This window comes from Bos grunniens, chromosome 16 (assembly GCF_055505025.1).
Source record: "Bos grunniens cultivar Pamir isolate PY7600 chromosome 16, Bosgru_T2T1.0, whole genome shotgun sequence".
Classification (NCBI taxonomy): Eukaryota; Metazoa; Chordata; class Mammalia; order Artiodactyla; family Bovidae; genus Bos; species Bos grunniens.
In genome coordinates this window covers 74956387-74982137 of record NC_141180.1, presented here as the reverse complement: position 1 = coordinate 74982137, position 25751 = coordinate 74956387, and the positions used below count along the sequence as shown (strand labels likewise).

Sequence of the window (25751 nt, the reverse complement as noted above, 5' to 3'; positions counted from 1 at the left end):
TACCCTTTGAAGTGTCCAGTCTGTCCTGTTAACTCAATGCACCATGTTGTTTAGCACGTCTCTAGAACTTTTCCATCCTGCCACTAAAATCCTGTAACCATTGATAGACACTCCCTGTGTCAACCTCTTCCCAGGTCTTGGATCCACCCTTTTATTCTCTGCTTCCCTGAACTTTCCTTTCGATACGGCAGGTAAATGGAATTGTTCAGTATTTGTCCTCCTGCGACTAGCTTATTTCGCCCTTACCAATAGCTTCCCACTTTGCTTCAAATGACAGAATTGTCTTCATTTTTAAAGACTCAATCACATTCCAGTGTATGTATGCACCACATTTTCTTTCTTGATTTATCTGCCCTTGGACACTGAGCAGTTTTTCTATCTTGATTGTTGTGTACGATGCAACAATGGATATGAGATTATAGACATCTCCTGGAACATTCTAGTTTTATCTCCTTTGGACATAAACTCAAATAAATGATTGCTGGATCTTATGATAATCTTCTTAATAATTTTTTGAGGGACCTCCAGAGTGTTCCATAATGGCTATGCCATTTATCATTCCTACCAACAGGCATGGAAGTTCCACTTCTCTACATCCTTGCCAATATCTGTTGTTTTCTTCATATAATACACCTCCTGAAAGGTGATATCTCCTTTTGACTTGGTTTCCATTTCCACTAAGTACCCCATTTGCTACTTAGTGATGCTAAGCATATTTCCTATGTATATTGATCACTTCTATGTCTTCTATGAAGAAATGTCTATGAAAGCTTTTGAACATGTTTTAAAGTCAGTTATTTGCCTGCTTTTATTGTGAAGTTGTATTTTAGCAGTTGCTTTTATATTCTGGATATTGGCCCTTTATTCAGATACAAAGTTTGCAGATAACTTCTTTGATTCTATAGGTTGCCTGTCTACTGATTTTTGAGGAAACAATCCTTTCTTCACTTGATAATTTTAGAACCTTAGCAAATATCATTTGGCCACAGGGGTCAGTGTATTCAAGATTCCCTCCTTACGATTCATTGGTCTCTCTGCCTATTTAGCTGCAGGTAGAACACAGTTTTGACTGCTGTGGCATTCTTGCCTGTTTTGAATTCAGGAAGCCTGAAGGCCCCATTGTTGTTCTTTGCTCTCAAGAATGTTTTTGCTCTTTGGGTTTCTTCTGGGTTCCATAAGTTTTAGTTTGGGAGATTTTTTTTTTCCATTTTATTAAAATGACGTGGGATTTTGTAAGTGGTTTCAATATATATGTACATCACTTTTAGGAGTATAGGAAGGTCAACAACACTAAATATTCCAGTGTATGAATATGTTACGGTATTCCGATTACTTGTCTCTTCTTTTTTTCAACAGTATTCTATGGATTTCAGTGCACAAAACTTTCACTTCCTAATAAGCCTTTTCCACTGCCTTGCTTGGGTCCTCTAGAATCAGGGATGGGAAAGATGGGCTCAGGAAGAGAGTGAATATTCCTCCCTTCCCTCCATACCTACTTTCTGGTTACTTGTAGTACACGAGTGCTGGGCCATGCCCTTTACCTCTGCCCACAAATGAGCTCCCTCCTGAGAATTTTCTTTGAATCTGAGTGTTCACCTTACTAGGGCTTCACTGGTAGCTCATTTGTTGAAGAATCTGCCTGCAATGCAGGAGATCCTGGTTCGATTCCTGAGTCAGGGCTATCTGCTAGAGAAGGGATAGTCTACCCACTCCAGTATTCTCGAGCTTCACTTGTGGCTCAGCTGGTAAAGAATCCGCCTGAAATGTAGGAGACCTGAGTTCAATTCCTGGGCTGGGAAGATGCCCTGGAGAAGGGAACGGCTACCCACTCCAGCACTATTGGGATGTTCACAAGCACTCTCCCAGTGCCTGCACTGGGTTCAAGAGCCCCAGATATACCTACATATGATCTTATCAGGCCATCATATCATCTGGAATAAACAAAAACCAGAACAGGCAATTAGTTGCCTTTTCCTTGTCTGTGGAGCCCTTAGAGCTGAACTTTCCAGTGTAGTAGCCATTAGCTAGAGCTGCCTATCAATAATTAACATATTTCAACAATACTTAACTTGTTATATTGAAACAATCATGAAAAGCACACATAGCTTGGTCACACTAGCCATATTTCAAAAGTGTCCATAAGCATTGGCATTTCAGCTTTGTAAGCTGGAATGTAAGAGCTGTATTGGGCCTGTAGAAGTGTAAGGTTAAAAGGTAATTTTCTCAGCCTCTTTCTCATGTGAATATGTTCAACTGTGATCACCGTCTTGTTGAAGGGCTCTGACTCCACAAAGCACAGGGGAGATTTGAGCCTAGAAGGAAGACCGGGGAGATGCTGTGTGAGCCAAGTGGAGGAGGAGAAATGGGTAGCTCAACTTGTGTAATAACTGTATTATTGCTCATGGTTATCTTTCTACAGACTGTTTTCTGGAAAGTCTTAGCATCAGTGATGCGGAAGACTATGCAGGTAGGGAACAACTCTCAGGTGGGATTTAGAGGGAGAGGGTTCCTGGACCATTTGAGTTACACCTGCTTCTTCAGAGATGAATATAAACTGAGGAAGAAGAAGGAAATATGTCTAGAGTTGTAGTTTGTTCTTTTCATATTTTAACAATATAATAGAGCTATGTGTCCATGTAGTTTATTCTGTTGTGCTTATAGTCATTTCTTCTTGCTTTTCCATTTAGAAATATCCTTTCTCACAAGACTCCTTGTTCCTTGCCCTTTCACCTGCCAAATATGAAAGCTTGGCTTCTGGTTATTACCTGCAGTGTAGTATACACGAAGGACTTTGGCTTCATGTTTAAATTCTCCTATGATGGCCATATCCTAGTGGCACAAAAGTCTCATAGTCACTTGACACTGGAGACCAAGTTCTGGCAGTGAGTGTCAGGTGGTGGGTGAGACATGAACTCTCTCCCTGTGCATTTTCAGGACGTGTGGCTTGCCCTGATGTTTGTCCTCACTGTTTATTCCTCATGTAAAGGGTGCTCTCAGGGTTGAATGAGTCAGAGCACACGTGCTCCTGAGTCCCTGCCTGGGCTGAGTCTGCTGGAGTTCCTCTCAGAACCACACCTCCCCAAGGATGCTGTGCTGAAGGTGCTTCCACGTGAGAGCAGCCCATGTGCCCCTAGAGACCAGCATGGCTGCAGATTCTAGAAACTGTGAAGGGGCCACTGGCTTTCTTTACACATATTCTCGGAGCTCTACTGACCTGGTCTTCTGAGACTGACCAGACCTAGGTCAGAGACTCAGAGCAGCAGAACTCGGGGTGATTGCTCATCTTAGAACCCAATACTCCCTCCAGACAGAAGCTCTTGGTGGTTTTGTTCATGATCTTTGCACACTCCTCAACTCGTTGATTTACCTTTCATTTTTTTTTAATTGTTTTACATTTGAGTTGTGGTATTTTCTTATATACTTTGAGTATGATCTCCCTTTCTGATATATTATTTGTGATTTTTCTGTAGGTTATCTTTTCATCCTACTGATTGTTGAAGAGACTACGCTTTCACTCTTTTCTTGTCTTAGAAACTTGGTGAATTTCATTTAACCCTATATCCATGAGTTTACTTGGAGCTCTTTATTCTTGTCTTTAGGGCTATGCATGTGTTTCTATGTCACTATCATACAGCTTTGATCCCTATATGTTTGTAATGTATTTTGAAATCAGGAGGTGAGGAACTTTGAAATTAGTTCTCCAGATTATCGTGTCTATTTGGAGTCCTTAGGGGTTCCATATATATTTTTGGATTTCTTTTTTCCATTTCTGGCTAAATGAACATGAAAGTGTTTGCCTCTATCCTCTCTTAGGGTCTGGGAAACTTAAGGTGTTGCTGAGAGCATTAAGTATCTCCCAGGCCACTGAGGTCACGTCAGGCAACGGGATAGTCTCTGTTATGTGAACTTTCCTCCTTCCCTCCCCTAGGGCTCAGAAGATTATCATTTCCATGCCAGGCCCTTCCTGGGAGTGGTGGATTGTTTAATTAAATAATGGACTGATTAGAGACAGTGGCCATACACCCATCATCCTTCTAATATTTCCATGTTGGAGAACTCTAGGGTTGGTAGAGGCTCAAGGAGGAAGGAAAAGAACAGTGACTAGAGGAGAGAAATGATGAAGGAAGTAGAGGGGAAACAGTGGTAGAAGAAGGCAAGCAAGGTCGTGGGCAGAGATGCATGGAGACAGTGACCACCTGGAGGAGGAACACGTGGAAATGGTGTCATTCCTCGTCACTCGTAGACAAGCTGAGGGTGGCAACAGGATGTTGGATGTCAAAGACCCACTTTTTCATTGCAGAAGTAAAACACTGAGGCCCTGGGAGGTCCCTGGAGAAAAGGGCACCAGGGGTCCCAAGGCCAGGTTGTGAGGAGCACAGGGTCCCCTGGTCACATCCTGACTCTAAATCTCCCCTTTGCTTTCCCACAGCCACTCCAGTTGAGTGCTGCCCTCAGACACCAGGTAACTTCATGCCACATATTGAGGATTTGGAGGAGAGCAAGACTATAGAGTTCATTTATTTCTTCTTTCATATCTTTTAGAAATGTTCTCTCTTATCCTGATCAATAGACTCTTCTTTGCAACCCTTCCCTTTCTCCTCTTTCCCTCTTTTTCTGATTAGCCTTCTGCAGGACCTGGTCTCTTGTAGACCCTTGGGGACCTGGGAGCTTATGAAAAATCTACGAATCTATCTTCAGCCCTATTCCCGCATTTTCTTAGCCTTTCCCTACTCCTGACCTCACGTCTGTACCCTTGAACCTGGCTTTGTCACCATGAGTGGCCTGAGCAGGAGTTGAGGCTGGAGTCAGCAGGTCTGGACCCACACAGCTGAAGGGCCCCCATGAAGTCTGCACTGCCCTGCGCTACCCCATATGGTTACTTTCCTGCCCTGGGAGGGATTGGACCTGCTTGACTGATCTCTTCCTTCCAGATACCAAAAAGATCTCTGGTCATCTTTTTTAAGATTCGTTCTACAGAAGTCAGTGGTGATGATGAGGAAGACTGGAAGAGCAAGAGTGAACATGGGACCTGGGGTGAAAGGTGAGGCAGACGAGGGCCCACGTCTCCATCATGACACTCGCTTGTTGGTGCTTCAGAATCACCAGCAGAAACCATGGGGTCTGCTGCTGAGTGTCACCACAAACGTAGAGACAAGAGGGTGGTAACAATCTGTGCAGACGAGTGGAGAATGCCCTGAGCACGTCTCCCCAGGCAGAGAGTGCTGTCCACAGATGCCTCCGAGGTTGCTGGACTAGCTCCTCTGGCAGCTGTTACATATGCAGGGAGTCTGGGGGGGCACTGTGGGGCCACTGGATGCAGGAGTCCAGGAGGTGCTGTTCCAGAGTGCTCTCTTTAAAGATCTCCCCGTGGGGGTTTCCTCATCTCCCTCTGCAGGATCCAGCTCTGCCCTCCCATCCCTGCTAAAAGCTGCAGGGGGAATCCCTAGTCCATCATCAGCTGCAGAGAGAGGTTGGGGTGGCCCTGCCCTCCCCAGTCCTGGGCTCTGGGAACAGAGTGAAGGAGACACAGGTGCCCAGAGGTCATGCAGGCAGGGCATCACCTGGCAGCTCTGCATCCCTGTGGGTGCTCCCTGGTCCTGAGGGTCCCAGCCAGCCTGAGGGGTGCCTGAGTCTGGGGTCTCTCAGGATCTGGAACCCAGGGGTCCTATGCTTCACCTCAGGGAAGCATATCTCAACCTGAATTTGGAGGTTCTGTAGATTCTTCTGTGTATGTGTCCAACTGAAGACACACCAGAAAGCAATTTAGTCCTTTGTGCACTTGGGATGGTGGTGCTAGTGGTAAAGAACCCTCCTGCCAATGCAGGAGACACAAGAAAAGGGTTTGATCCCTGGAGATTCACTGGAGAAGTAAATGGCAACCCACTCCAGTGTTCTTGCCTGAACAATCCCAGTGACTGAGGAACCTGGTGGGCTATCATCCACAGGGTTGCGCAGACTCAGACATGACTCAAGCGACTGAGCAGCCCACTTGGGATGAGTGGCAGGATTCAAGTTACTCATGTTCCTTTTATTTTGTTTCCAAGTTTGTCGTTAATAACATCTTGTTTAATTATAGTTTGAAAGAAATGTCTTCTCTCAAATTTTAATGTTGCAATATGCTAAACAGATAAAATGTACTTTTTTATAATATAAAAACAGTTTAAACTCATAAACTTCAGGAGAGTTTGGTTGGGGGTTAGAAATGATTATTCAGGAAAACAGACTCAGGTGTCTGTCCATTTCCAATGCTTAGGTCTTAGGAGCAGTTGTACTGAGTGTAGGATGGGTGGGCAGGTTCTCCTACCCTCTGTGTCATCTGACCTCCTGCTCCTCCCAGGGCCTAGAGGGAAGGGGGGACCCAAGCTTTCAATCCTGATTCCCAAGTCCCCTGTTCCTCTGCCTGAGTCTCACTGTCCAGGGGACCCATCAGTTGAGGTTTGCCAGCCAAACCTCACCCAGGTGTACTTGCTCCTGTGGGACATTTCTAGACACTCCTTACTAACAGACAACACCCTCAGCAAAGAGCAGCAAACAGACCCAGTGCCCTGCAGATCTGAGCCCCAAAGCCAAGTCTAGATCCTGGGACATCTTCTGGGTCCTGCACACCCTCCCCAGGGAGCCCTCCTCTGTCTGACGCTGCACCTCCCAGAACTCCATCACCTGTGTTGGTGTTGCAGGCTCTGCTCTGAATCCCTGAAGACCTGGACCTGGACATCATCCTGGACCCCAGAGGGGATGGAGCCCCCACAGCACTAGGAGCTTCATCTGGACCAGATCAGGGGAGGCCTCATTGCCTCTCTCCTGAGAGTCCGCATTTAGTACAGCTTCAGTTGTTTTGCTGCGTTGATGTAGTATTAGTTTTATCTACAGTTTTATCTTTATGTTCTGTATATATCTATATGTTCCATATTTATAAGTAAGTTTTTTCATTAAATGTTTTTATCTATTTCAAAATAACTTTTTGTAAGAACACATATGTATAAAGTAACCCCCTCAACAGAGGTAGAACTTAAGAAATTGTCATAAGCCAGTCACCTTAGTGTCCACCACCAGGATTATTTCCCCCTTCACGCAACTCGGTCTTTGTTGTTTAAGGAACTGCAAATTTAGTTCTAACATCTATCCTTCTGTCATTGTCTTTAAGAATTCTGTTTTCTCACATCTGCTCATTCCAGTGGTCATAGGAGGTCAATATTACCCTAGATCTTTCAAGACTTGCATGTCAGGATTTTTCAAAACTCAGTCTGCTTTCAGGGTAAAAAGTTCATGATCCATCATTGATCTCCATTTGTAGCTTAAGCATGTTTCTCTCTTTTCTTCTAACACAGAGGATTTCTCTCCAAAAAGGCTCTTTAAATTTTAGTTGTCATTCCTTATATTTCTCCTGCTCTTTTATTCCAGCTGCCCAAAGGATTATTCTCATTGACTATATTCTCATGGTGTACATTTTGTCTCCCAAACTCATTTATTTTATAAGGTATTTTTGTAAGTATTAATCTCTGTCATGCAACTCTCTCATCACCATATCCCTCTCCTCTCTGGAAAAAACATCTTTGTTCTCTGTTTCGATGACTACATTACTGTTTGGTTATTTTGGTTCACTGGTTTTGATTTTCAGTTTCCACATTCAAGTGACATCATACTGTATTTGTCACTCTGTCTGACTTATTTTCCTTAGCATAAAACCCTCTAGGTCCATCCATTTTCTCACAAATGACAAGATTTCATTCATCTTTTTGGCTGAGTAATAATCCATGCATACCACAGCTTATTCATTTATCTCTTGATACACACTTTGAAAAGATACCCATAAATGGAATTGCTCAATCATATGGTATTTCTGTTTTTTAATTTTTGGGAAAACTCCATAATTAGAGTATATACCTTAAGATATTACCGGAAAACTGACCCTAATATCTAAAGTGGGTATTTTCTAAATAACTGAATTATTTAGACTGACAATTCAGTTCACTTCAGTTCAGTCACTCAGTCGTGTCCAGTTCTTTGGGACCCCATGGACTGCAGCACACCAGGCCTCCCTGTCCATCACCACTCCTGGAGTTTACTCAAACTCATGTCCATTGAGTGGGTGATGCCGTCCAACCAACTCATTCTCTGTCATCCCCTTGTCCTCCTGCCTTCAGTCTTGCCCAGCATCAGGGTCTTTTCAGTGAGTCAGTTCTTCCCATCAGGTGGCCAAAGTATTGGAGTTTCAGCTTCAGCATCACTTCTTCCAATGAATATTCAGGGCTGATTTCCTTTAGGATGGACTGGTTCGATCTCCATTCAGTCCAAGGGACCCCCAAGAGTCTTCTCCAACACCACAGTTCAAAAGCATCACTCAAGGGTGCTCAGCATTCTTTATGATCTGACTCTCGCATGCATACATAACTACTGGAAAAACCATAGCTTTGACTAGACACACTTTTGTTGGCAAAGTAACGTCTCTGCTTTTTAATATGCTGTCTATTTTGGTCATAATTTTTCTTCTAAGGAGTAAGTGTCTTAAATTTATGGCTACAGTCACCATCTACAGTGATTTTGAACCCAAATAAAGTCTGACCTGTTTCGTCTGTTTCCCCATCTATTTCACATGAAGTGATGGGACCAGATGCCATGATCTTAGTTTTCTGAATGTGGACCTTTAAGCCAACTTTTTTACTCTCCTCTTTGACTTTCCTCAAGAGGCTTTTTAGTTCCTCTTCACTTTCTGCCATCAGGGTGGTGTCATCTACATATCTGAGGTTTTTGATATTTCTCCCGGCAATCTTGAGTCCAGCTTGTGCTTCTTCCAGCCCAGCGTTTCTCATGATGTACTCTGCATATAAGTTAAATAAGCAGGGTGACAACATACAGCGTTGACGTACTCCTTTTCCTATTTGGAACCAGTCTGTTCCATGTCCAGTTCTAACTGTGGCTTCCTGACCTGCATATAGTTTTCTCAAGAGGCAGGTCAGGTGCTCTGGTATTCCCATCGCTTTCAGGATTTTCCAGTTTATTGTGATCCACACAGTAAAAGGTTTTGGCATAGTCAATAATGCAGAAATATATATTTTTCTGGAACTTTCTTGCTTTTTCCATGATCCAGCAGATGTTGGCAATTTGATCTCTGGTTCCTCTGCCTTTTCTAAAACCAGCTTGAACATCTGGAAGTTCACGGTTAACATTGCTGAAGCCTGGCTTGGAGAATTTTGAGCATTACTTTAGTAGCGTGTGAGATGAGTGCAATTGTGTAGTAGTTTGAGCATTCTTTGGCATTACCTTTCTTTAAGATTGGAATGAAAACTGACCTTTACCAGTCCTGTGGCCACTGCTGAGTTTTCCAAATTTGCTGGCGTATTGAGGACAGCAGTTTCACAGCGTCATCTTTCAGGATTTGAAATAGCTCATCACCTCCACTAGCTTTGTGTGCAGTGATGCTTTCTAAGGCCCCCTTGATTTCACATTCTAGGATGTCTGGCTCTAGGTCAGTGATCATCTTGGTCATGAAGATGTTTTTTGTATAGTTCTTATGTGTATTCTTGCCAACTCTTCTTAATATCTTCTGCTTCTGTTAGGTTCATACAATTTCTCTCCTTTATCGAACCCATCTTTGCATGAAATATTCCCTTGGTATCTCTAATTTTCTTGAAGAGATCTCTAGTCTTTCTCATTCTATTTTTTTCCTCTATTTCTTTGCATTGATCACTGAGGAAGGCTTTCTTATCTCTCCTGACTATTCTTTGGAACTCTGCATTCAGCTGCTTATATCTTTCCTTTTCTCTTTTGTTTTTTGCCTCTCTTCTTTTCAGAGCTATTTGTAAGGCCTCTTCAGACAGCCATTTTTACTTTTTTGCATTTCTTTTCCATGGGGATGGTCTTGATCCCTGTCTCCTATACAATGTCACAAACCCCCATCCATAGTTCATCAGGAACTCTATCTATCAGATCTAGACTCTTAAATCTATTTCTCACTTCCACTGTATAATCATAAGGGATTTGATTTAGGTCATACCTGAATGGTCTAGTGGTTTTCCCTATTTTCTTCAATTTAAGTCTGAATTTGGCAATAAGGAGTTCATGATCTGAGCCACAGTCAGTTCCTGGTCTTTTTTTTTTTTTTTTTTTTGCTGACTGTATAGAACTTCTCCATCTTTGGCTGCAAAGAATATAATCAGTCTGATTTTGGTGTTGACCATCTGGTGATGTCCATGTATAGAGTGTTCTTTTGTGATGTTGGAAGAGTGTGTTTGCTATGACTGGTGTGTTCTCTTGGCAAAACTCTATTAGACTTTGCCCTGCTTCATTCCATATTCCAAGGCCAAATTTGTCTGTTACTCCAGGTGTTTCTTGACTTCCTACTTTTGCATTCCAGTCCCCTATAAGGAAAAGGACATCTTCTTTGGGTGTTAGTTCTCAAAGGTTTTGTAGGTCTTCATAGAGCCATTCAATTTCAGCTTCTTCAGCATTACTGGTTGGGGCATAGACTTGGATTACTGTGATATTGAATGGTTTGCCTTGGAAACAAACAGAGATCATTCTGGTGTTTTTGAGATTGCATCCAAGTACTGCATTTTGGACTCTTTCGTTGCCTCTGATGGCTATTTTATTTCTTATAAGGGATTCCTCCCTGCAGTAATAGATATAATGGTCACCTAAGTTAAATCCACCCATTTCTGTCCATTTTAGTTCGCTGATTCCTAGAATGTCTACATTCACTCTTGCCATCTCCTGTTTGACCACTTCCAATTTGCCTTGTTTCATGAACCTAACATTGCAGGTTCCTATGCAATATTGCTCTTTATAGCATCGGACATTGCTTCTATCACCAGACACATCCACAAGTGGGTATTGTTTTTGCTTTGGCTCCATCCCTTCATTCTTTCTGGAGAGGAGATACCCCTCATCCAAGGTAAAGCGCAACAGCTGCACTTTGCTGGAGCTGCCGTGAAGAGATACCACACATCCAAGGTAAGAGAAACTCAAGTAAGACGGTAGGTGTTGCGAGAGCACATCAGAGGGCAGACACACTGAAACCATAATAACAGAAAACTTGTCCTTCTAATCACACGGTCCACAGCCTTGTCTAACTCAATAAAACTAAGCCACTCCATGAAACTCAATGATACTAAGCCATGCTGTGTGGGGCCACCCAAGACGGGCGGGTCATGTTGGAGAGGTCTGACAGAATGTGGTCCACTGGAGAAGGGAATGGCAAACCACTTCAGTATTCTTGCCTTGAGAACCCTATGAACAGTATGAAAAGGCAAACTGATAGGATACTGAAAGAGGAACTCCCCAGATCGTTAGGTGCCCAATATGCTACTGGAGATCTTTCCAAGCCAGGGATCAAATCTGCAATTCTTAGGTCTCCTGCATTGGCAGATGGGTTCTTTAAGATTAGATATTTAACATATTGAAGATGTCTTATTATTCAGTAGTTTGCATTAGGCTCATTTAGAGTATAACAAAGTCACTGAGTCATCAAATACACTGAACCCCTCGACCCAATGGGTAGACATTTCCAGAATCTCTAGTGACAGCATTTATTGAGAAGCTGTCCTGATGCAGCCTAGCACTTCCCTGACACATCACAATAGCCCTGCAACATAGACAGGATTTTCCCAGTTTTAGAGATGAAGATCTATGAATTAAAAGACATTAAGGAGTCTGCCTTTAGTAAGCAATCAACAAGTAACACTGTTGAAATTTTTATCCAGCTGCATATTTGAGTTTGCCAGAAGGTAAAGAATCTGCCTTTAATGTAGGAGACCCAGGTTCAATCCCTGGGTCAGGAAGATACCCTGGAAAAGGGAATGGCAACCCACTCCAGTATTCTTACCTAGAGAATCCCATGGACAGAGGAGCCTGGCAGCCTCCAGTGCATGCGGTCGCAGAGTCAGACAGGACTGAGTGACTAGCACTTTCCTTTTTTGAGTTTGTCATTGTATCAGACTGATAGTTTGAAGTTGTTTTAAACTGATTGAATATTACTGAAAATAAGTTCTCAGCAGGAATAAGAATGTCATTGGCATATCAGCTGTCTTTCATCTGCATGCGATGGTATTTAAATGAACTCTTGCAAGAAAGTTCAATGAAAAGCACATGAAGGTATTTCCTTTCTCTTTTTCATACAACTTAAAATTTAAATATTTTTTTCTTGAAAGAAATGTGATAAAGTATTTTAGTAAATATGCCATTGATTTTATTGTAAACTCTATACTTCTTATATTCTCCATATATCCATTTAAATTCATGTTCTCGTATGCTTATGATCTGTTCTTATTTCATCCTTCAGACATAAGCCATGATTCTTAAAGTAATAATTGTTAAAAACTGGTCTCAAGTTATAATAAAATAAGAACTGCAAAACACTGTGCCCTTGATCTTTAGGAAAAGTTAAAAAGCTTTGAGAATAAATCTGAATGCCCGTATCATAGGGTTGCCATTTTGATAAAAAATTTATACCAGTGTGCTTAACCTACTATTAAGGTAGTCTTGATTCCTTCTTTAAATATAATGTTTCTAATTATCAGTAATTAAAACACATTTTGGGATATAATTCTTATTAAACAAGACAAATGCTGCATGAAAAGTAGTGTGACCTTTTTATTACTGCTTTGTCAGGACATTTCTCCAGAGACATTTATTCCTTTTCAAAGCTTTCTATGTCTTTAAAGAACTTAGTAAGGTATAGTTTGTTTCTGGTGTGACTCTCAGATTGTACATTCAAAAAGAGGATTTATAATTTATTATGGACTACAAGATATTGCAGTGTGAGTTAAATAACAAAAAGGAGAATTTTTATTATAGAAAGATAAATCATACCCACTTGAGAAGACTAATATAAATGCAGGAAGAATTTTATGTGTGGTAATAATTTGGGATTTTATTTCATTAAATATGCTCAGAATGTTTATATATTGATATTTCAGAACTCATCTGATATAAAATGTCCTAGTAGAATATTCAAATTAGACAAGAATTGAACACTTAACACAGTATGGGATGGGGAAAGTATGTTTGAATTTCATCATTGCATTCCTAGGAATAATGTTTAATTTGGGGTTCCTGCTTAAACCTCAGACCAACAGAAGTAGCTAGTGTGTCCAGCAGCATATTCAGGCCTTTCTCCTACTTCTTTCCTTTAAGTCATTGTCACCTAATTAGTGACGATAATTTAATAAATGAAAAACAATAATGAAAACAGAGTGAATTACCTTAATCAGAAATGGCATAAAGGATTATAAAAGAACATTTGTATAATACCCAGGATGGGCTTTCAACTCCAGAATCTTATAGAAATTATGTAATGATTGATGTTCTTGAATGGGAGGAAATAGATCTGGGAAGAAGAATAAACTTTAGCATCCTGTGCTTATTTGTATATATTATTTCCTTGATATAGTTCGGCAAAACAGAAAATTAAACATAATTAGCAAAAACAAAAATAAGAATTCAGTACCTAGAACCTTGTAAAAGACTTTCAAATCGATGCACCATGTATAGGAAGACAGCATTCACTGCATAAATTTGAAAAGGTGTGAGGCCCAACTTGTTTCCCTTGCCACTGATTTCAATCACAAGAATTTGTTTTTCCAGTGATGGAATGTGGTGGGCCAGCACACCTAGCCTCCAAGCCAGCCCTGAGCTCTGAATCTCCAACACACCTGAGAGATGTAATATTTCCTCCATATCATTAGGCAAGGATGTCACAGTCACCAGCAATTGTAGCCACAATAGATGGTGACCTGGTGAGCCCTAACAGCACTTAGGAAGGAGAAGAATGCCAGCTATCAGACTGTAGCCACTCCCTACAGTGAGCACCATGTCAGTTCAGGATGTGAAAAACAGGATTCTGGCCCCAGAATAGCTGAGATGCATATCAAAGAAATGATTTCAGTGACCCCAGTCTCTTACATCTACTCATACACAGAAAAAGTGCTAAATTCCTTAACTTGAGATATCTGGTTTTCTTTAGCAATAATCTTTTGATGTTAAGACTACCTACCCTTTGTTACAAAACTTCTGTATCACCTGGCTCTTTCCCTCATGTCCTGGAAGCATTTCTCTCAGGGTCACTTGAGATGCCAGCTCTTGGTCTTGAGGCCCTAAAAATTTGTACCACATAAAATAGAGCTCTCAATTTTTAGGTTGTGAATATTTTTTAAGTCTGCACCCCTTTCCTACTAGCCTTGATTACTGCATTTTTAAATACCATAATATCCTAAAGTCAGTATCTTATAGTTTTACCTTTTCCTATGAAGTGAAACATTACATAAATAATGGTATTGCCATTAGAAAGGGAACATGATGATAATAGTATGCATAGCATGATGACAGTTGTGAAAATAAAAAGAATATGCATAATTACTATGGAAACACAAGAAAATGGCTAAAAGAGCATATACAAACAAGGGCATATCCTTGGGAAGGAAGTGAAACCTAATGGGATGAAATGGAATTTCAATTTTTTTGTCTTAAATATTTTCTAGCTAAAACATATAGAGTTTTAAATTAAAATATAAAGCAATGACTTCCCTGGTCGTCCAGTTAAGACTCTGTGCTTCCAATGCTAGGGACTCAGGTTGATCCCTGGTGGGGTAACTAAAATCCCACCGGCTGTAAGGTGTGGTCAAAAAGAAAAAAAAAATGTATATAAAACAAATGGTAAGCAAAATGGAGTGCCCTAAAAGTATGAGTAATAACAAAAATTTAATTATAAAATTAGGTGTAAACATCAGAAACATTGAAAGTACACCATGTCATTTAAATATGCAGGTATGATTGCTACTTCAGTTTTTTTCTATAAATGAAATACAAGGACTTTCCATATAGTGTTTGAATTCTCTTATCTCTCAGGTATATGTGTAGGCATTATATCTAAATGAAACAAATTCAGTGCTTGTGAACTACATCTGTTCCAAATTTCACAAATTCTTTAATATTAAAACTCAAAAACAATATGAAAAGAGCTTTAAAAATCAACCAGAACACTGATTTTAAGGCTGCCCTACTAAAAAACTTAAAAATAATGACCTGAACCTTTTTTGTAAAGTCTAGCTTTCTAGGTCTTTTGCTGAAAGAATATCCCTCTTACCTTACTACTGAGAGCATTAAAATTCCCAGGAAAATGGGAGAGATGTTATTATAATATATAATAGAATAAAGGGATTTGTATTATCTTTAGAGAAATTCTTCTGACATTTTTTCTCTTGTCCAGTATGTATGTATGTGTGTATATATGTGTGTGTGTGTGTGTATATATATATATATATGTATATATATATATATATATATATAATGTTAAGGGTATTTGCTTTGTTACTTGTCTGTTACTGAGTGCTATACTACTGAATGAGTCCCTGGTGTCACTTAGTTTTCTGTGTGATGAAGCTGTGCAAAAATTCTCTAAGGCCAAACTATTTATTTCTATGCACAGAAGATTCTCTGATCAACAATAGCAAGCTCTATTTTAAAATTAAATCAAATAAGGACCTTTAAAATATACAAATATATATATATATAGATAGATAGATACATCTGTACATCTTATGATAGATCAGAATATTCATGTATATCTCACCATTTCTATATCTACATCTAAATCTGTGTTTATATCTCCTGAAGAGGAAAAGACCACTGAATGCAGGCATTAAAACTTATTGTTCCCTTGACATACTATCAGCAAGTTAGTAAAGGCCTCCTGTCTCTCAAAGTACCTAATTTTATCTACTGGACAAAACCAAAATTTTTTCCTTGGGTCCAAATTCATCTAATGAAAGCATTGTTTAACTCAACACAGAAATACACACACGTACATACATGCACAAACAGCTTTTTTTTTTTTTTTTTTAAGGCCAGTCTTTATCTCATACTCTTTAGTGTAAATGGTTTCACATTTTATTTAAAAGTTAAAGCAGAAAAATGAATCCAGTGTTCAGAGACATAAGAAATAGGATCATGAATATGTAAAAAGAAAAAAGTTTGGAATATCAGAGGTCCCAAGGCACAGTTTGCATTTTTTGTAAATGTTTATTCTCTTACAAATTTTTAAGTTTGCTCTGAATATTTAAGATTTATATTTATGACTGAAGAGAAGTACAACATTGCTATAGCTTGATGATGATGGTCAATTTTGCAGTCTTTTACTCTACTGCTATGTTTTGCCTTTTCCCAGAAGACTAACTGGGAATTTTGCAAGAAGCATTTATATTTTAATTTAGAAATGACACACAGGTACAAAAACGAAAATACAGATCAATGGAACAAGATAGAGAGCCCAGAAATAAACACATGCACATTCAGTCAATTAATCTACAACAAAGGAGTTATGAATATACAATGAAGAAAAACAGTCTCCTCAATAAATGATGCTGGGAAGCTAGATAACTACATGTAAAAGAATGAAATTAAAACATTTTCTAATAACACACACATATACAAATAAACTCAAAAGGAATTAAAGGCCTAAATGTAAGACTGGATACTGTAAAACTAGAGGAAAACATATACAGAACCTCTTTGATATAAATCATAGCAATATCTTTATGAATTTGACTCCTAGAGTAATGGAAATAAAAATAAACAAATGGGACCTAGTTAAACTTTAAAAGTTCTGCTCAGCAAAGGAAACCAAAACCAAAGAAATGACAGCCTACAGAATGAGGGAAAATATTTGTGAATGATGTGATTAATCTCCAGGGATTAATCTCTAAAATATAAAAACAGCTTATGAAGCTTAATATAAAAAATAAAAATAAAAACAACAACCCAATCCAAAAATGGGCAGAAGATCTAAATAGGCATTTCTCTGAAGCAGACATACAGATGGCCAACAGACACATGAAAAGATGCCCAACATTTCTAATCATTAGAGAAATGTAAATCAAAACTATAGTGAAATACCACCTCACACCAGTCCAAATGACCATTATCAAAAAATGTACAAATATTAAAGGCTGGAAAGGGTGTGGAGAAAAGAGAACCCTTCTAAACTGTTGGTGGGAATGTAAACTACTACAACCAGCATGGAGAACAGTAAGGAGGTTCTTAAAAAACTAAAAATAGAGCTACCATATGACCCAGCAATACCTCTCCTGGGCATATATCCAGAGGAAACCATAATTTACAAAGATACAGGCACCCTGATGTTCGGTGCAACACTTTTACAACAACTGAGACATGGAAGCAATCTAAATGTCCATCAAAAGAGGAATGGATAAAGAAGAGGTGGGACATGTATACAAGGGTATAGTATTCAGTCATTAAAAAGAATGAAATAATGCCACTTGCAGCAACATAGATGGACCTAGACATTATCATACTAAGTGAAGTAAGACAGAGAAAGACAAACATCATATGGTATTGTGTATATGTTGATTCTTAAAAATAAAAAGAGAGAGAGAGAGATACAAACAAACTTACATACAAAACAAAACAAACCTAAAGACATGGAAAACAAATTTATGGTTACCAAAGGGGAAAAGCAAGGGGGGTAAATTAGGAGTTTGGGATTAAAATGTACACAATACTATGCATAAAATATAAAACTGACAAAGACCTACAGTATAGCACCAGGAATTATACTCAGTATTTTGCAATATCCTCTAAGGGAAAAGAATCTGAAAAAAATAGAGATGTGTGTGTGTGTGTGTGTGTGTGTGTGTGTGTGTGTGTTTAGTTGCTAAATTGTGTCCAATTCTTTATAAACCCATGGACTGCAGCCCTCCAAGCTCCTCTGTCCATGGATTTCCCAGGCAAGAATATTAGATCAGGTTGCCATTTTCATCTCCAGGGCACTTTCCCCACCCAGGGCTTGAACCCTCACCTCCTGCATTGGCAGACAGATTCTTTACTGTGGAGCCAACCAGGGAAGCCCAGAGATACATATGGACTACTACTATATCTACTATAGATAGATCTCAATCGCTTTGCTGTACGCCTGAAATTAACACAACATTGTAAATCAACTATACTTCAATAAAAATGAAATATTAATTCAAAAAACAAATTTTTAAATGGCCTACAGGTAGTTTGACTCCAAGAAAAGTAAACAATAATTTAAGTATCAGCATTTATATATCTCCATTACATAAGACTCTTCAAGTGACCCCTGCTCCCTTCCCACTGTATGTTCCTACCTCTATCTTTAGTCTCAGGCCTCAGTCTGACATCAAACACTACATGTGCACAACTTGCATTGTGGAGTCTGGGAGAAGGAAAATCCCAGTTTTATTGTTTAATAGCCATTGGAGTGTTATGAACTTAATTTTGTCCTCCTACATTTTTCTGTTGGAGTCTTAATTCTGTATCTACACAGAAAGAAAGCCATGAGAGAACCCAGTGAGAAGGCAGTCATCTCAAAGCCAAGGACGGACTTCTCAAGAAAAACCAACTTGATCTTAACTCCTAGCCTCCAGAATATGAGAGAATAACATTCTGTCTGTGGTATTTTGTGATCGCAGCCCTAGTAAACTAAGACAAGACCCTAAAACATCTTTGAATCTAAATTACTTTAGCTATTTATATACCTTATAATGACAACAGATTGTATTGACTAACATGTGAAATAATCTAGAAACAGTGATGTACATACCCATAAATCTTATTTTCTCTCAGTATGTTTTTCCTGGGACTTCCAGTTCCATTGAACTCATTCCCAGGGCTTCCCTGGTGACTCAGAGGTAAAGAAACAACATGCCAATTCAGAAGATGTGGGTTTTATCTCTGGGTCAGGAAGACCCCCTGAAGAAGGAAAAGGCAACCTGCTCCAGTATTCTTGCCTGGGAAATCCCACAGACAGAGGAGCCTGGAGGGCTCTAGTCCATGGGGATGCAAAGAGTCAGGTACAACTTAGCAACTAAACAACAACAAACTCAATCCCATCAGTGGTTCATGTTATAAATATAAGGGCAGAAAATGAGAAGAGAAAAAGTTAATAATCAAAGGCATCTAGAGAAAGTTCACCTGCATAACATTTACAAAATATTATTCAAAAAATATCATTTTATTTTTACTTTCTCTAGTTCTGGTAATACTATTCTTCATGAATATGTCTGTTAGAATATTACCTTTATCTTTAAATGAAAAATTTTGAAATGAATAACACCCTTAGAAATTCTTCCAGATTTACAATGTAAGTAAATATAAAATGAAAATGACTTCATCTTGTTGTATAAGCAATTAATGTATTTTTGGTCTCATATTTAAATATCAATTTGTTGGGTCTCCCAAATATTCTGTCTGGAACTTGTGAGTTACATTCAAGTGTGCCAACAACTCAGGAGAAGAGATCTTTCTCTGCCCCAATATGCCTTACTTCATAATCCCATAGACTCCTTACAATTTTTTATTGACAAAAAGCTGATGATCATGATTAATCCCTCACTTTCTTTCCCTTCCCATTTCGCATCTGCTAGATCAACATTCAGAATTTGACCACCCTCTCCACCTCCATCTCCACCAGTTCTGATTCCAGTCTCCCCTGAATTATTTTAATTACATTAACTTAACTATTTTAATAGATACACGTCTGTTACTGCCCCTACCCTCTTTCTCACTCCTTCCTTACATTATGTTCTTTTCAGTCCTTGAACCAGGAACCCTGCAAAGGATCAGACCACATACCTCAACTCTCCTCCAGCAAGGGAGCTTTACCTCTCAGGGCAGTCCCACACATGCTCTTTTCTTCCATCAATTTTCCCAAAGCTGGCTGAACCCGTACTTGATCACCATTGTCTCTAATTAAAGGTAGGGAGACGAAAGGAACTGATATAAATATATCTGGCGATTCTAGACTAGTTAAGTTTTTACTTGTGTGTGTGCCCACGCACATGCGCACTCAGTCGTGTCTACCTCTTTGCGATCCCTTGGAGTGTAGCCCACAAGTGTCCTGTGTCCATGGATTTCTCCAGGCAAGAATACTGGAGTGGGCTTCTATTTCCTTCTCTAGGGGACTTTCCTAGGCCAGGGACTGAACCTGAGTCTCTTGCTTCTTCTACAATGAAAGGCAGATTCTTTACCTCTGCATCTCCTGGGAAGCCCATCTTTACGTACATGAAATTATTACATTCATTTAACAGACAATACCCACTCCAGTGTTCTTGCCTGGAGAATCCCAGGGATGGGGGGGCCTGGTGGGCTGCCATCTATGGGGTCGCATAGAGTCGGACATGACTGAAGCAACTTAGCAGCAGCAGCAGCAACAACAGACAATGAAACCAATGAACATCTGGAGTATTTGTATGCGACGGTGCACGGAACGTGGCAGAGAGGAGCTACCCCACGTCGGAGGTCAGGGACAGAAGCCGGGAGGACCCCAAGCCTGATGGGCGGCGGCTGAGAGGAGCTACCCCACGTCCGAGGTCAGGGGCGGCAGCTGAGAAGAGTTATCCCACATTCGAGGTCAGGGGCGGCAGCCAAGAGGTGCTATGACACGTCCGAGGTCAGGGGCGGCAGCAGAGAGTGCCAGGCTGTGAAAGCGCAGGAGCAGCCAAGAGGAGCTATCTCTACTGGAGGCCAGGGGCAGCGGCCGGGAGAAGCGACCCCACGTCCAAGCAGTGGTGGCTGCACGAGCGCCAGAGGGCCTCAGTTCAGTTGCTCAGTTGTGTCCGACGCTTTGCGACCCCATGAATCGCAGCACGCCAGGCCTCCCTGTCCATCACCAACTCCCGGAGTTCACTAAGACTCATGTCCATTGAGTCAGTGATGCCATCCAGCCATCTCATCCTCTGTTGTCCCCTTCTCCTCCTGCCCCCAATCCCTCCCAGCATCAGAGTCTTTTCCAATGAGTCAATTCTTCACATGAGGTGGCCAAAGTACTGGAGTTTCAGCTTCAGCATCATTCCTTCCAAAGAATTCCCAGGGCTGATCTCCTTCAGAATGGACTGGCTGGATATCCTTGCAGTCCACGGGACTCTCAAGAGTCTTCTCCAATACCACAGTTCAAAAGCATCAATTCTTTGGAGCTCAGCTTTCTTCACAGCCCAACTCTCACATCCATACATGACCACTGGAAAAACCATAGGCTTGGCTAGACAGACCTTTGTTGGCAAAGTAATGTCTCTGCTCTTCAATATGCTATCTAGGCTGGTCATAAATTTTCTTCCAAGGAGTAAGCATCTTTTAATTTCATGGCTGCAGTCACCATCTGCAGTGATTTTGGAGCCCCAAAAATAAAGTCTGACACTGTTTCCACTGTTTCCCCATCTGTTTCCCATGAAGTGATGGGACCAGATGCCATGATGTTCATTTTCTGAAAGTTGAGCTTTAAGCCAACTTTTTTACTCTCCTCTTTCACTTTCATCAAGAGGCCTTTTAGTTCCTCTTCACTTTCTGCCATAAGGGTGGTGTCATCTGCATATCTGAGCTTATTGATATTTCTCCCAGCAATCTTGATTCCAGCTTGTGCTTCTTCCAGCCCAGCGTTTCTCATGATGTACTCTGCATAGAAGTTAAATAAGCAGGGTGACAATATACAACCTTGACGTACTCTTTTTCCTATTTGGAACCAGTCTGTTGTTCCATGTCCAGTTCTAACTGTTGCTTAGAGGAGCTATTCCTCGTTCAAGTTCAGGAGGAGCTACCCCTCGTCCAAGGTAAGGAGCAGTGGCTGTGCTTTGCTGGAGCATGCCGTGAAGAGATACCCCATGTCCAAAGTAAGAGAAACCCAAGTAAGATGGTAGGTGTTGCAAGAGGGCATCAGAGGGCAGACACACTGAAACCATAATCACAGAAAACTAGTCAATCTAATCACACTAGGACCACACCCTTGTCTAACTCAATGAAACTAAACCACGCCATGTGGGGCCACCCAAGACCATCGGGCATGTTGGAGAGGTCTGACACAATGTGGTCCACTGGAGAAGGGAATGGCAAAGCACTTCAGTATTCTTGCCTTGAGAACCCCATGAACGGTATGAAAAGCAAAATGATAGGATACTGAAAGAGGAATGCCCTAGGTCAGTAGGTGCCCAATATGCTACTGGAGATCAGTGGAGAAATAACTCCAGAAAGAATGAAGGTATGGAGCAAAAGCAAAAACAATACCCACTTGTGGATGTGACTGGTGACAGAAGCAAGGTCCGATGCTGTAAAGAGCAATATTGCATAAGAACCTGTTATGTTAGGTCCATGAATCAAGGCAAATTGCAAGTGGCCAAACAGTGGATGGCAAGAGTGAACGTCAAAATTCTAGGAATCAGTGAACTAAAATGGACTGGAATGGGTGAATTTAACTTAGATGACCATTATATCTACTACTGTGGGAAGGAATCCCTCAGAAGAAATGGAGTAGCCATCATGGTCAACAAAAGAGTCCATAATGCAGTACTTGGATGCAATCTCAAAAACAACAGAATGATCTCTGTTAATTTCCAAGGCAAACCATTCAATATCACAGTAATCCAAGTCTATGCCCCAACCAGTAATGCTGAAGAAGCTGAAGTTGAACGGTTCTATGAAGACCTACAAGACCTTTGAGAACTAACACCCCAAAAGATATCCTTTTCATTATAGGGGACTGGAATGCAAAAGTAGGAAGTCAAGAAACACCTGCAGTAACAGGCAAATTTAGCCTTGGAATACAGAATGAAGCAAGGCAAAGACTAATAGAGTTTTGCCAAGAACATGCACTGGTCATAGCAAACACCCTCTTCCAACAACACAAGAGAAAACTCTACACATGGACATCACCAAAGGTGAACACCAAAATCAGATTGATTATATTCTTTGAAGCCAAAGATGGAGAAGCTCTATACAGTCAACAAAAACAAGACCAGGAGCTGACTGTGGCTCAGATCATGAACTCCTTATTGCCAAATTCAGACTGAAATTGAAGAAAGTAGGGAAAACCCCTGGACCATTCAGGTATGACCTAATCAAATCCCTTATGACTATACAGTGGAAGTGAGAAATAGATTTAAGGGCCTAGATCAGATAGAACCAGTGCCTGATGAACTATGGACAGAGGGTCGTGACATTGTACAGGAGACAGGGATCAAGACCATCCCCATGGAAAAGAAATGCAAAAAAGCAAAATGGCTGTCTGAGGAGACCTTACAAATAGCTGTGAAAAGAAGCAAAGCAAAAAGCAAAGGAGAAAAGGAAAGATATAAGCATCTGAATGCAGAGTTCCAAAGAATAGCAAGAAGAGATAACAAAACCTTCCTCAGCGATCAATGCAAAGAAATAGAGGAAAACAACAGAATGGGAAAGACTAGAGATCTCTTCAAGAAAATGGGAGATACCAAGGGAACATTTCATGCAAGGATGGGCTCAATAAAGGACAGATATGGTAGGGTCCTAACAGAAGCAGAAGATATTAATAAGAGGTGACAAGAATACACAGAAGAACTGTACAAAAAAGATCTTCATGACCCAGATAATTATGATGGTGTGATCACTCACCTAGAGCCAGACATCCTGGAATGTGAAGTCAAGTGGGCCTTAGAAAGCATCACTACGAACAAAGCTAGTGGAGGTGATGGAATTCCAGTTGAGCTATTTCAAATCCTGAAAGATGATGCTGTGAAAGTGCTGCACTCAATATGTCAGCAAATTTGGAAAACTCAGCAGTGGCCACAGGACTGGAAAAGGTCAGTTTTCATTCCAATCCCAAAGAAAGGCAATGCCAAAGAATGCTCAAACTACCGCACAATTGCACTCATCTCACACACTAGTAAAGTAATGCTCAAAGTTCTCCAAGCCAGGCTTCAGCAATACGTGAACCATGAACTTCCAGATGTTCAAGCTGGTTTTAGAAAAAGTAGAGGAACAAGTGATCAAATTGCCAACATCTGCTGGATCATCGAAAAAGCAAGAGAGTTCCAGAAAAACATCTATTTCTGCTTTATTGACTATGCTAATGCCTTTGACTGTGTGGATCACAATAAACTGTAGAAAACTCTGAGATGGGAATACCAGTCCACCTGACCTGCCTCTTGAGAAATTTGTATGCAGGTCAGGAAGCAGCAGTTAGAACTAGACATGGAACAACAGACTGGGTCCAAATAGGAAAAGGAGTACGGCAAGGCTGTATATTGTCACCCTGCTTATTTAACTTATATGCAGAGTACATCATGAGAAACGCTGGGCTGGAAGAAGCACAAACTGAAATCAAGATTCACGGGAGAAATTTCAGTAACCTCAGATATGCAGATGACACCACCCTTATGGCAGAAAGTGAAGTGGAACTAAAAAGCCTCTTGATGATGGTGAGGAGGAGAGTAAAAAAGTTGGCTTAAAGCTCAACTTTCAGAAAACTCAGATCATGGCATCCAGTCCCATCACTTCATGGGGAGTAGATGGGGAAACAGTGGAAACAGTGTCAGACTTTATTTTTTTGGGCTCCCAAATCACTGCAGATGGTGACTGCAGCCATGAAATTAAAATACGCTTACTCCGTGGAAGAAAATTTATGACCAGCCTAGATAGCATATTGAAGAGCAGAGACATTACTTTGCCAACAAAGGTCTGTCTAGCCAAGCCTATGGTTTTTCCAGTAGTCATGTATGGATGTGAGAGTTGGGCTGTGAAGAAAGCTGAGCTCCGAAGAATTGATGCTTTTGAACTGTGGTATTGGAGAAGACTCTTGAGAGTCCCGTGGACTGCAAGGATATCCAGCCAGTCCATTCTGAAGGAGATCAGCCCTGGGATTTCTTTGGAGGGAATGCTGCTGACTCTGAAGCTCCAATACTTTGGCCACCTCATGCAAAGTGTTGACTAATTGGAAAAGACTCTGATGCTGGGAGGGATTGGGGGCAGGAGGAGAAGGGGACGACAGAGGATGAGATGGCTGGATGGCATCACTGACTCGATGGACGTGAGTCTGAGTGAACTCTGGGAGTTGGTGATGGGAGGTCTGGCGTGCTGCAGTTCATGGGGTCGCAAAGAGTCGGACACGACTGAGAGACTGAATTGCACTAAATATAAGTTTCCATGTTATTCTCTTCATATATCTCCCCCTCCCTCTCCCCAACCATAAGTCTGTTTCTAAATCTGTTTCTCTATTGCTGCCCTGTAAATAAATCCTTTGGTATCATCGTTCTAGATCCCATATATATGTGTTCAGATCAGATCAGATCAGATATATGTGTTAGTATATGGTATTTAGCTTTCTCTTTCTGACTTCCTTCACTCTGTATAATAGGCTCTAGTATCATTCATCTCATTAGAAGTGACTCAAATGCATTCCTGGTTATGACTGAATAATATTCTATTGTTTATATGTACCACAACTTCTTTATCCATTCATCTGTTGATGGTCATCTAAGTTGCTTCCATGTTCTAGCTATTGTAAATAGTGATGCAATGAACATTTGGGTACATGTGTCTATTTCATTTTTGGATTCCTCAGGGTGTATGACTAGGACTGGGATTGCTGGGTCATATGGTAGTTTTATTCCACTTTTTCAAGGACTCTCCATACCATCTTCCATAGTGGCTATATTAATTTGCATTCCTACCAACAGTGCAAGAATATTCCCTTTTCTCCACAGCCTCTCTGGACTTTTTGATGATGGCCTTTCTGACCGGTGTGAGGTGATATCTCATTGTAATTTTGCTTTGCATTTCTCTAATAATGAGGAATGTTGAGCATATTTTCATGTGTTTGTCAGCCATCTGTATGTCTTCTTTGGGGGTAATGTCTCTTTAGGTCTTTTCCCAATTTTTCATTGGTTGATTGTTTTTCTAGTATTGAGTTGTATGAGTTGCTTGTATATTTTGGAAATTAATCGTTTGTCAGTTCTTTCATTTGCTGCTATTTTCTA

General features: G+C 40.6%; 1 protein-coding gene across 43 annotated transcripts in view; it reads left to right on the top strand.

Moving 5' to 3' along the window:
• Positions 1-6954, top strand: part of LOC147357024 (uncharacterized) — a 41784-nt gene extending 34830 nt beyond the window's left edge. For 11 of the 43 annotated variants that reach the window (XM_086345534.1, XM_086345533.1, XM_086345536.1 and 8 more), the window contains 4 exons: positions 2420-2467; positions 4430-4462; positions 4965-5041; positions 6678-6954. Coding sequence is in view for 26 of the 43 variants with exons in the window: in XM_086345498.1 (XP_086201624.1) it covers positions 2420-2467; positions 4430-4462; positions 4965-5041; positions 6678-6756 (237 nt within the window). In the remaining 17 variants the exon portion in view is untranslated. Of the gene's footprint in view, positions 1-2276; positions 2367-2419; positions 2468-4429; positions 4463-4931; positions 5042-6677 lie in introns of those variants that run through there. The other 32 variants (XM_086345509.1, XM_086345505.1, XM_086345496.1 and 29 more) reach the window with 12 other exon arrangements.
• The last annotated feature ends 18797 nt before the right edge of the window (positions 6955-25751 follow it).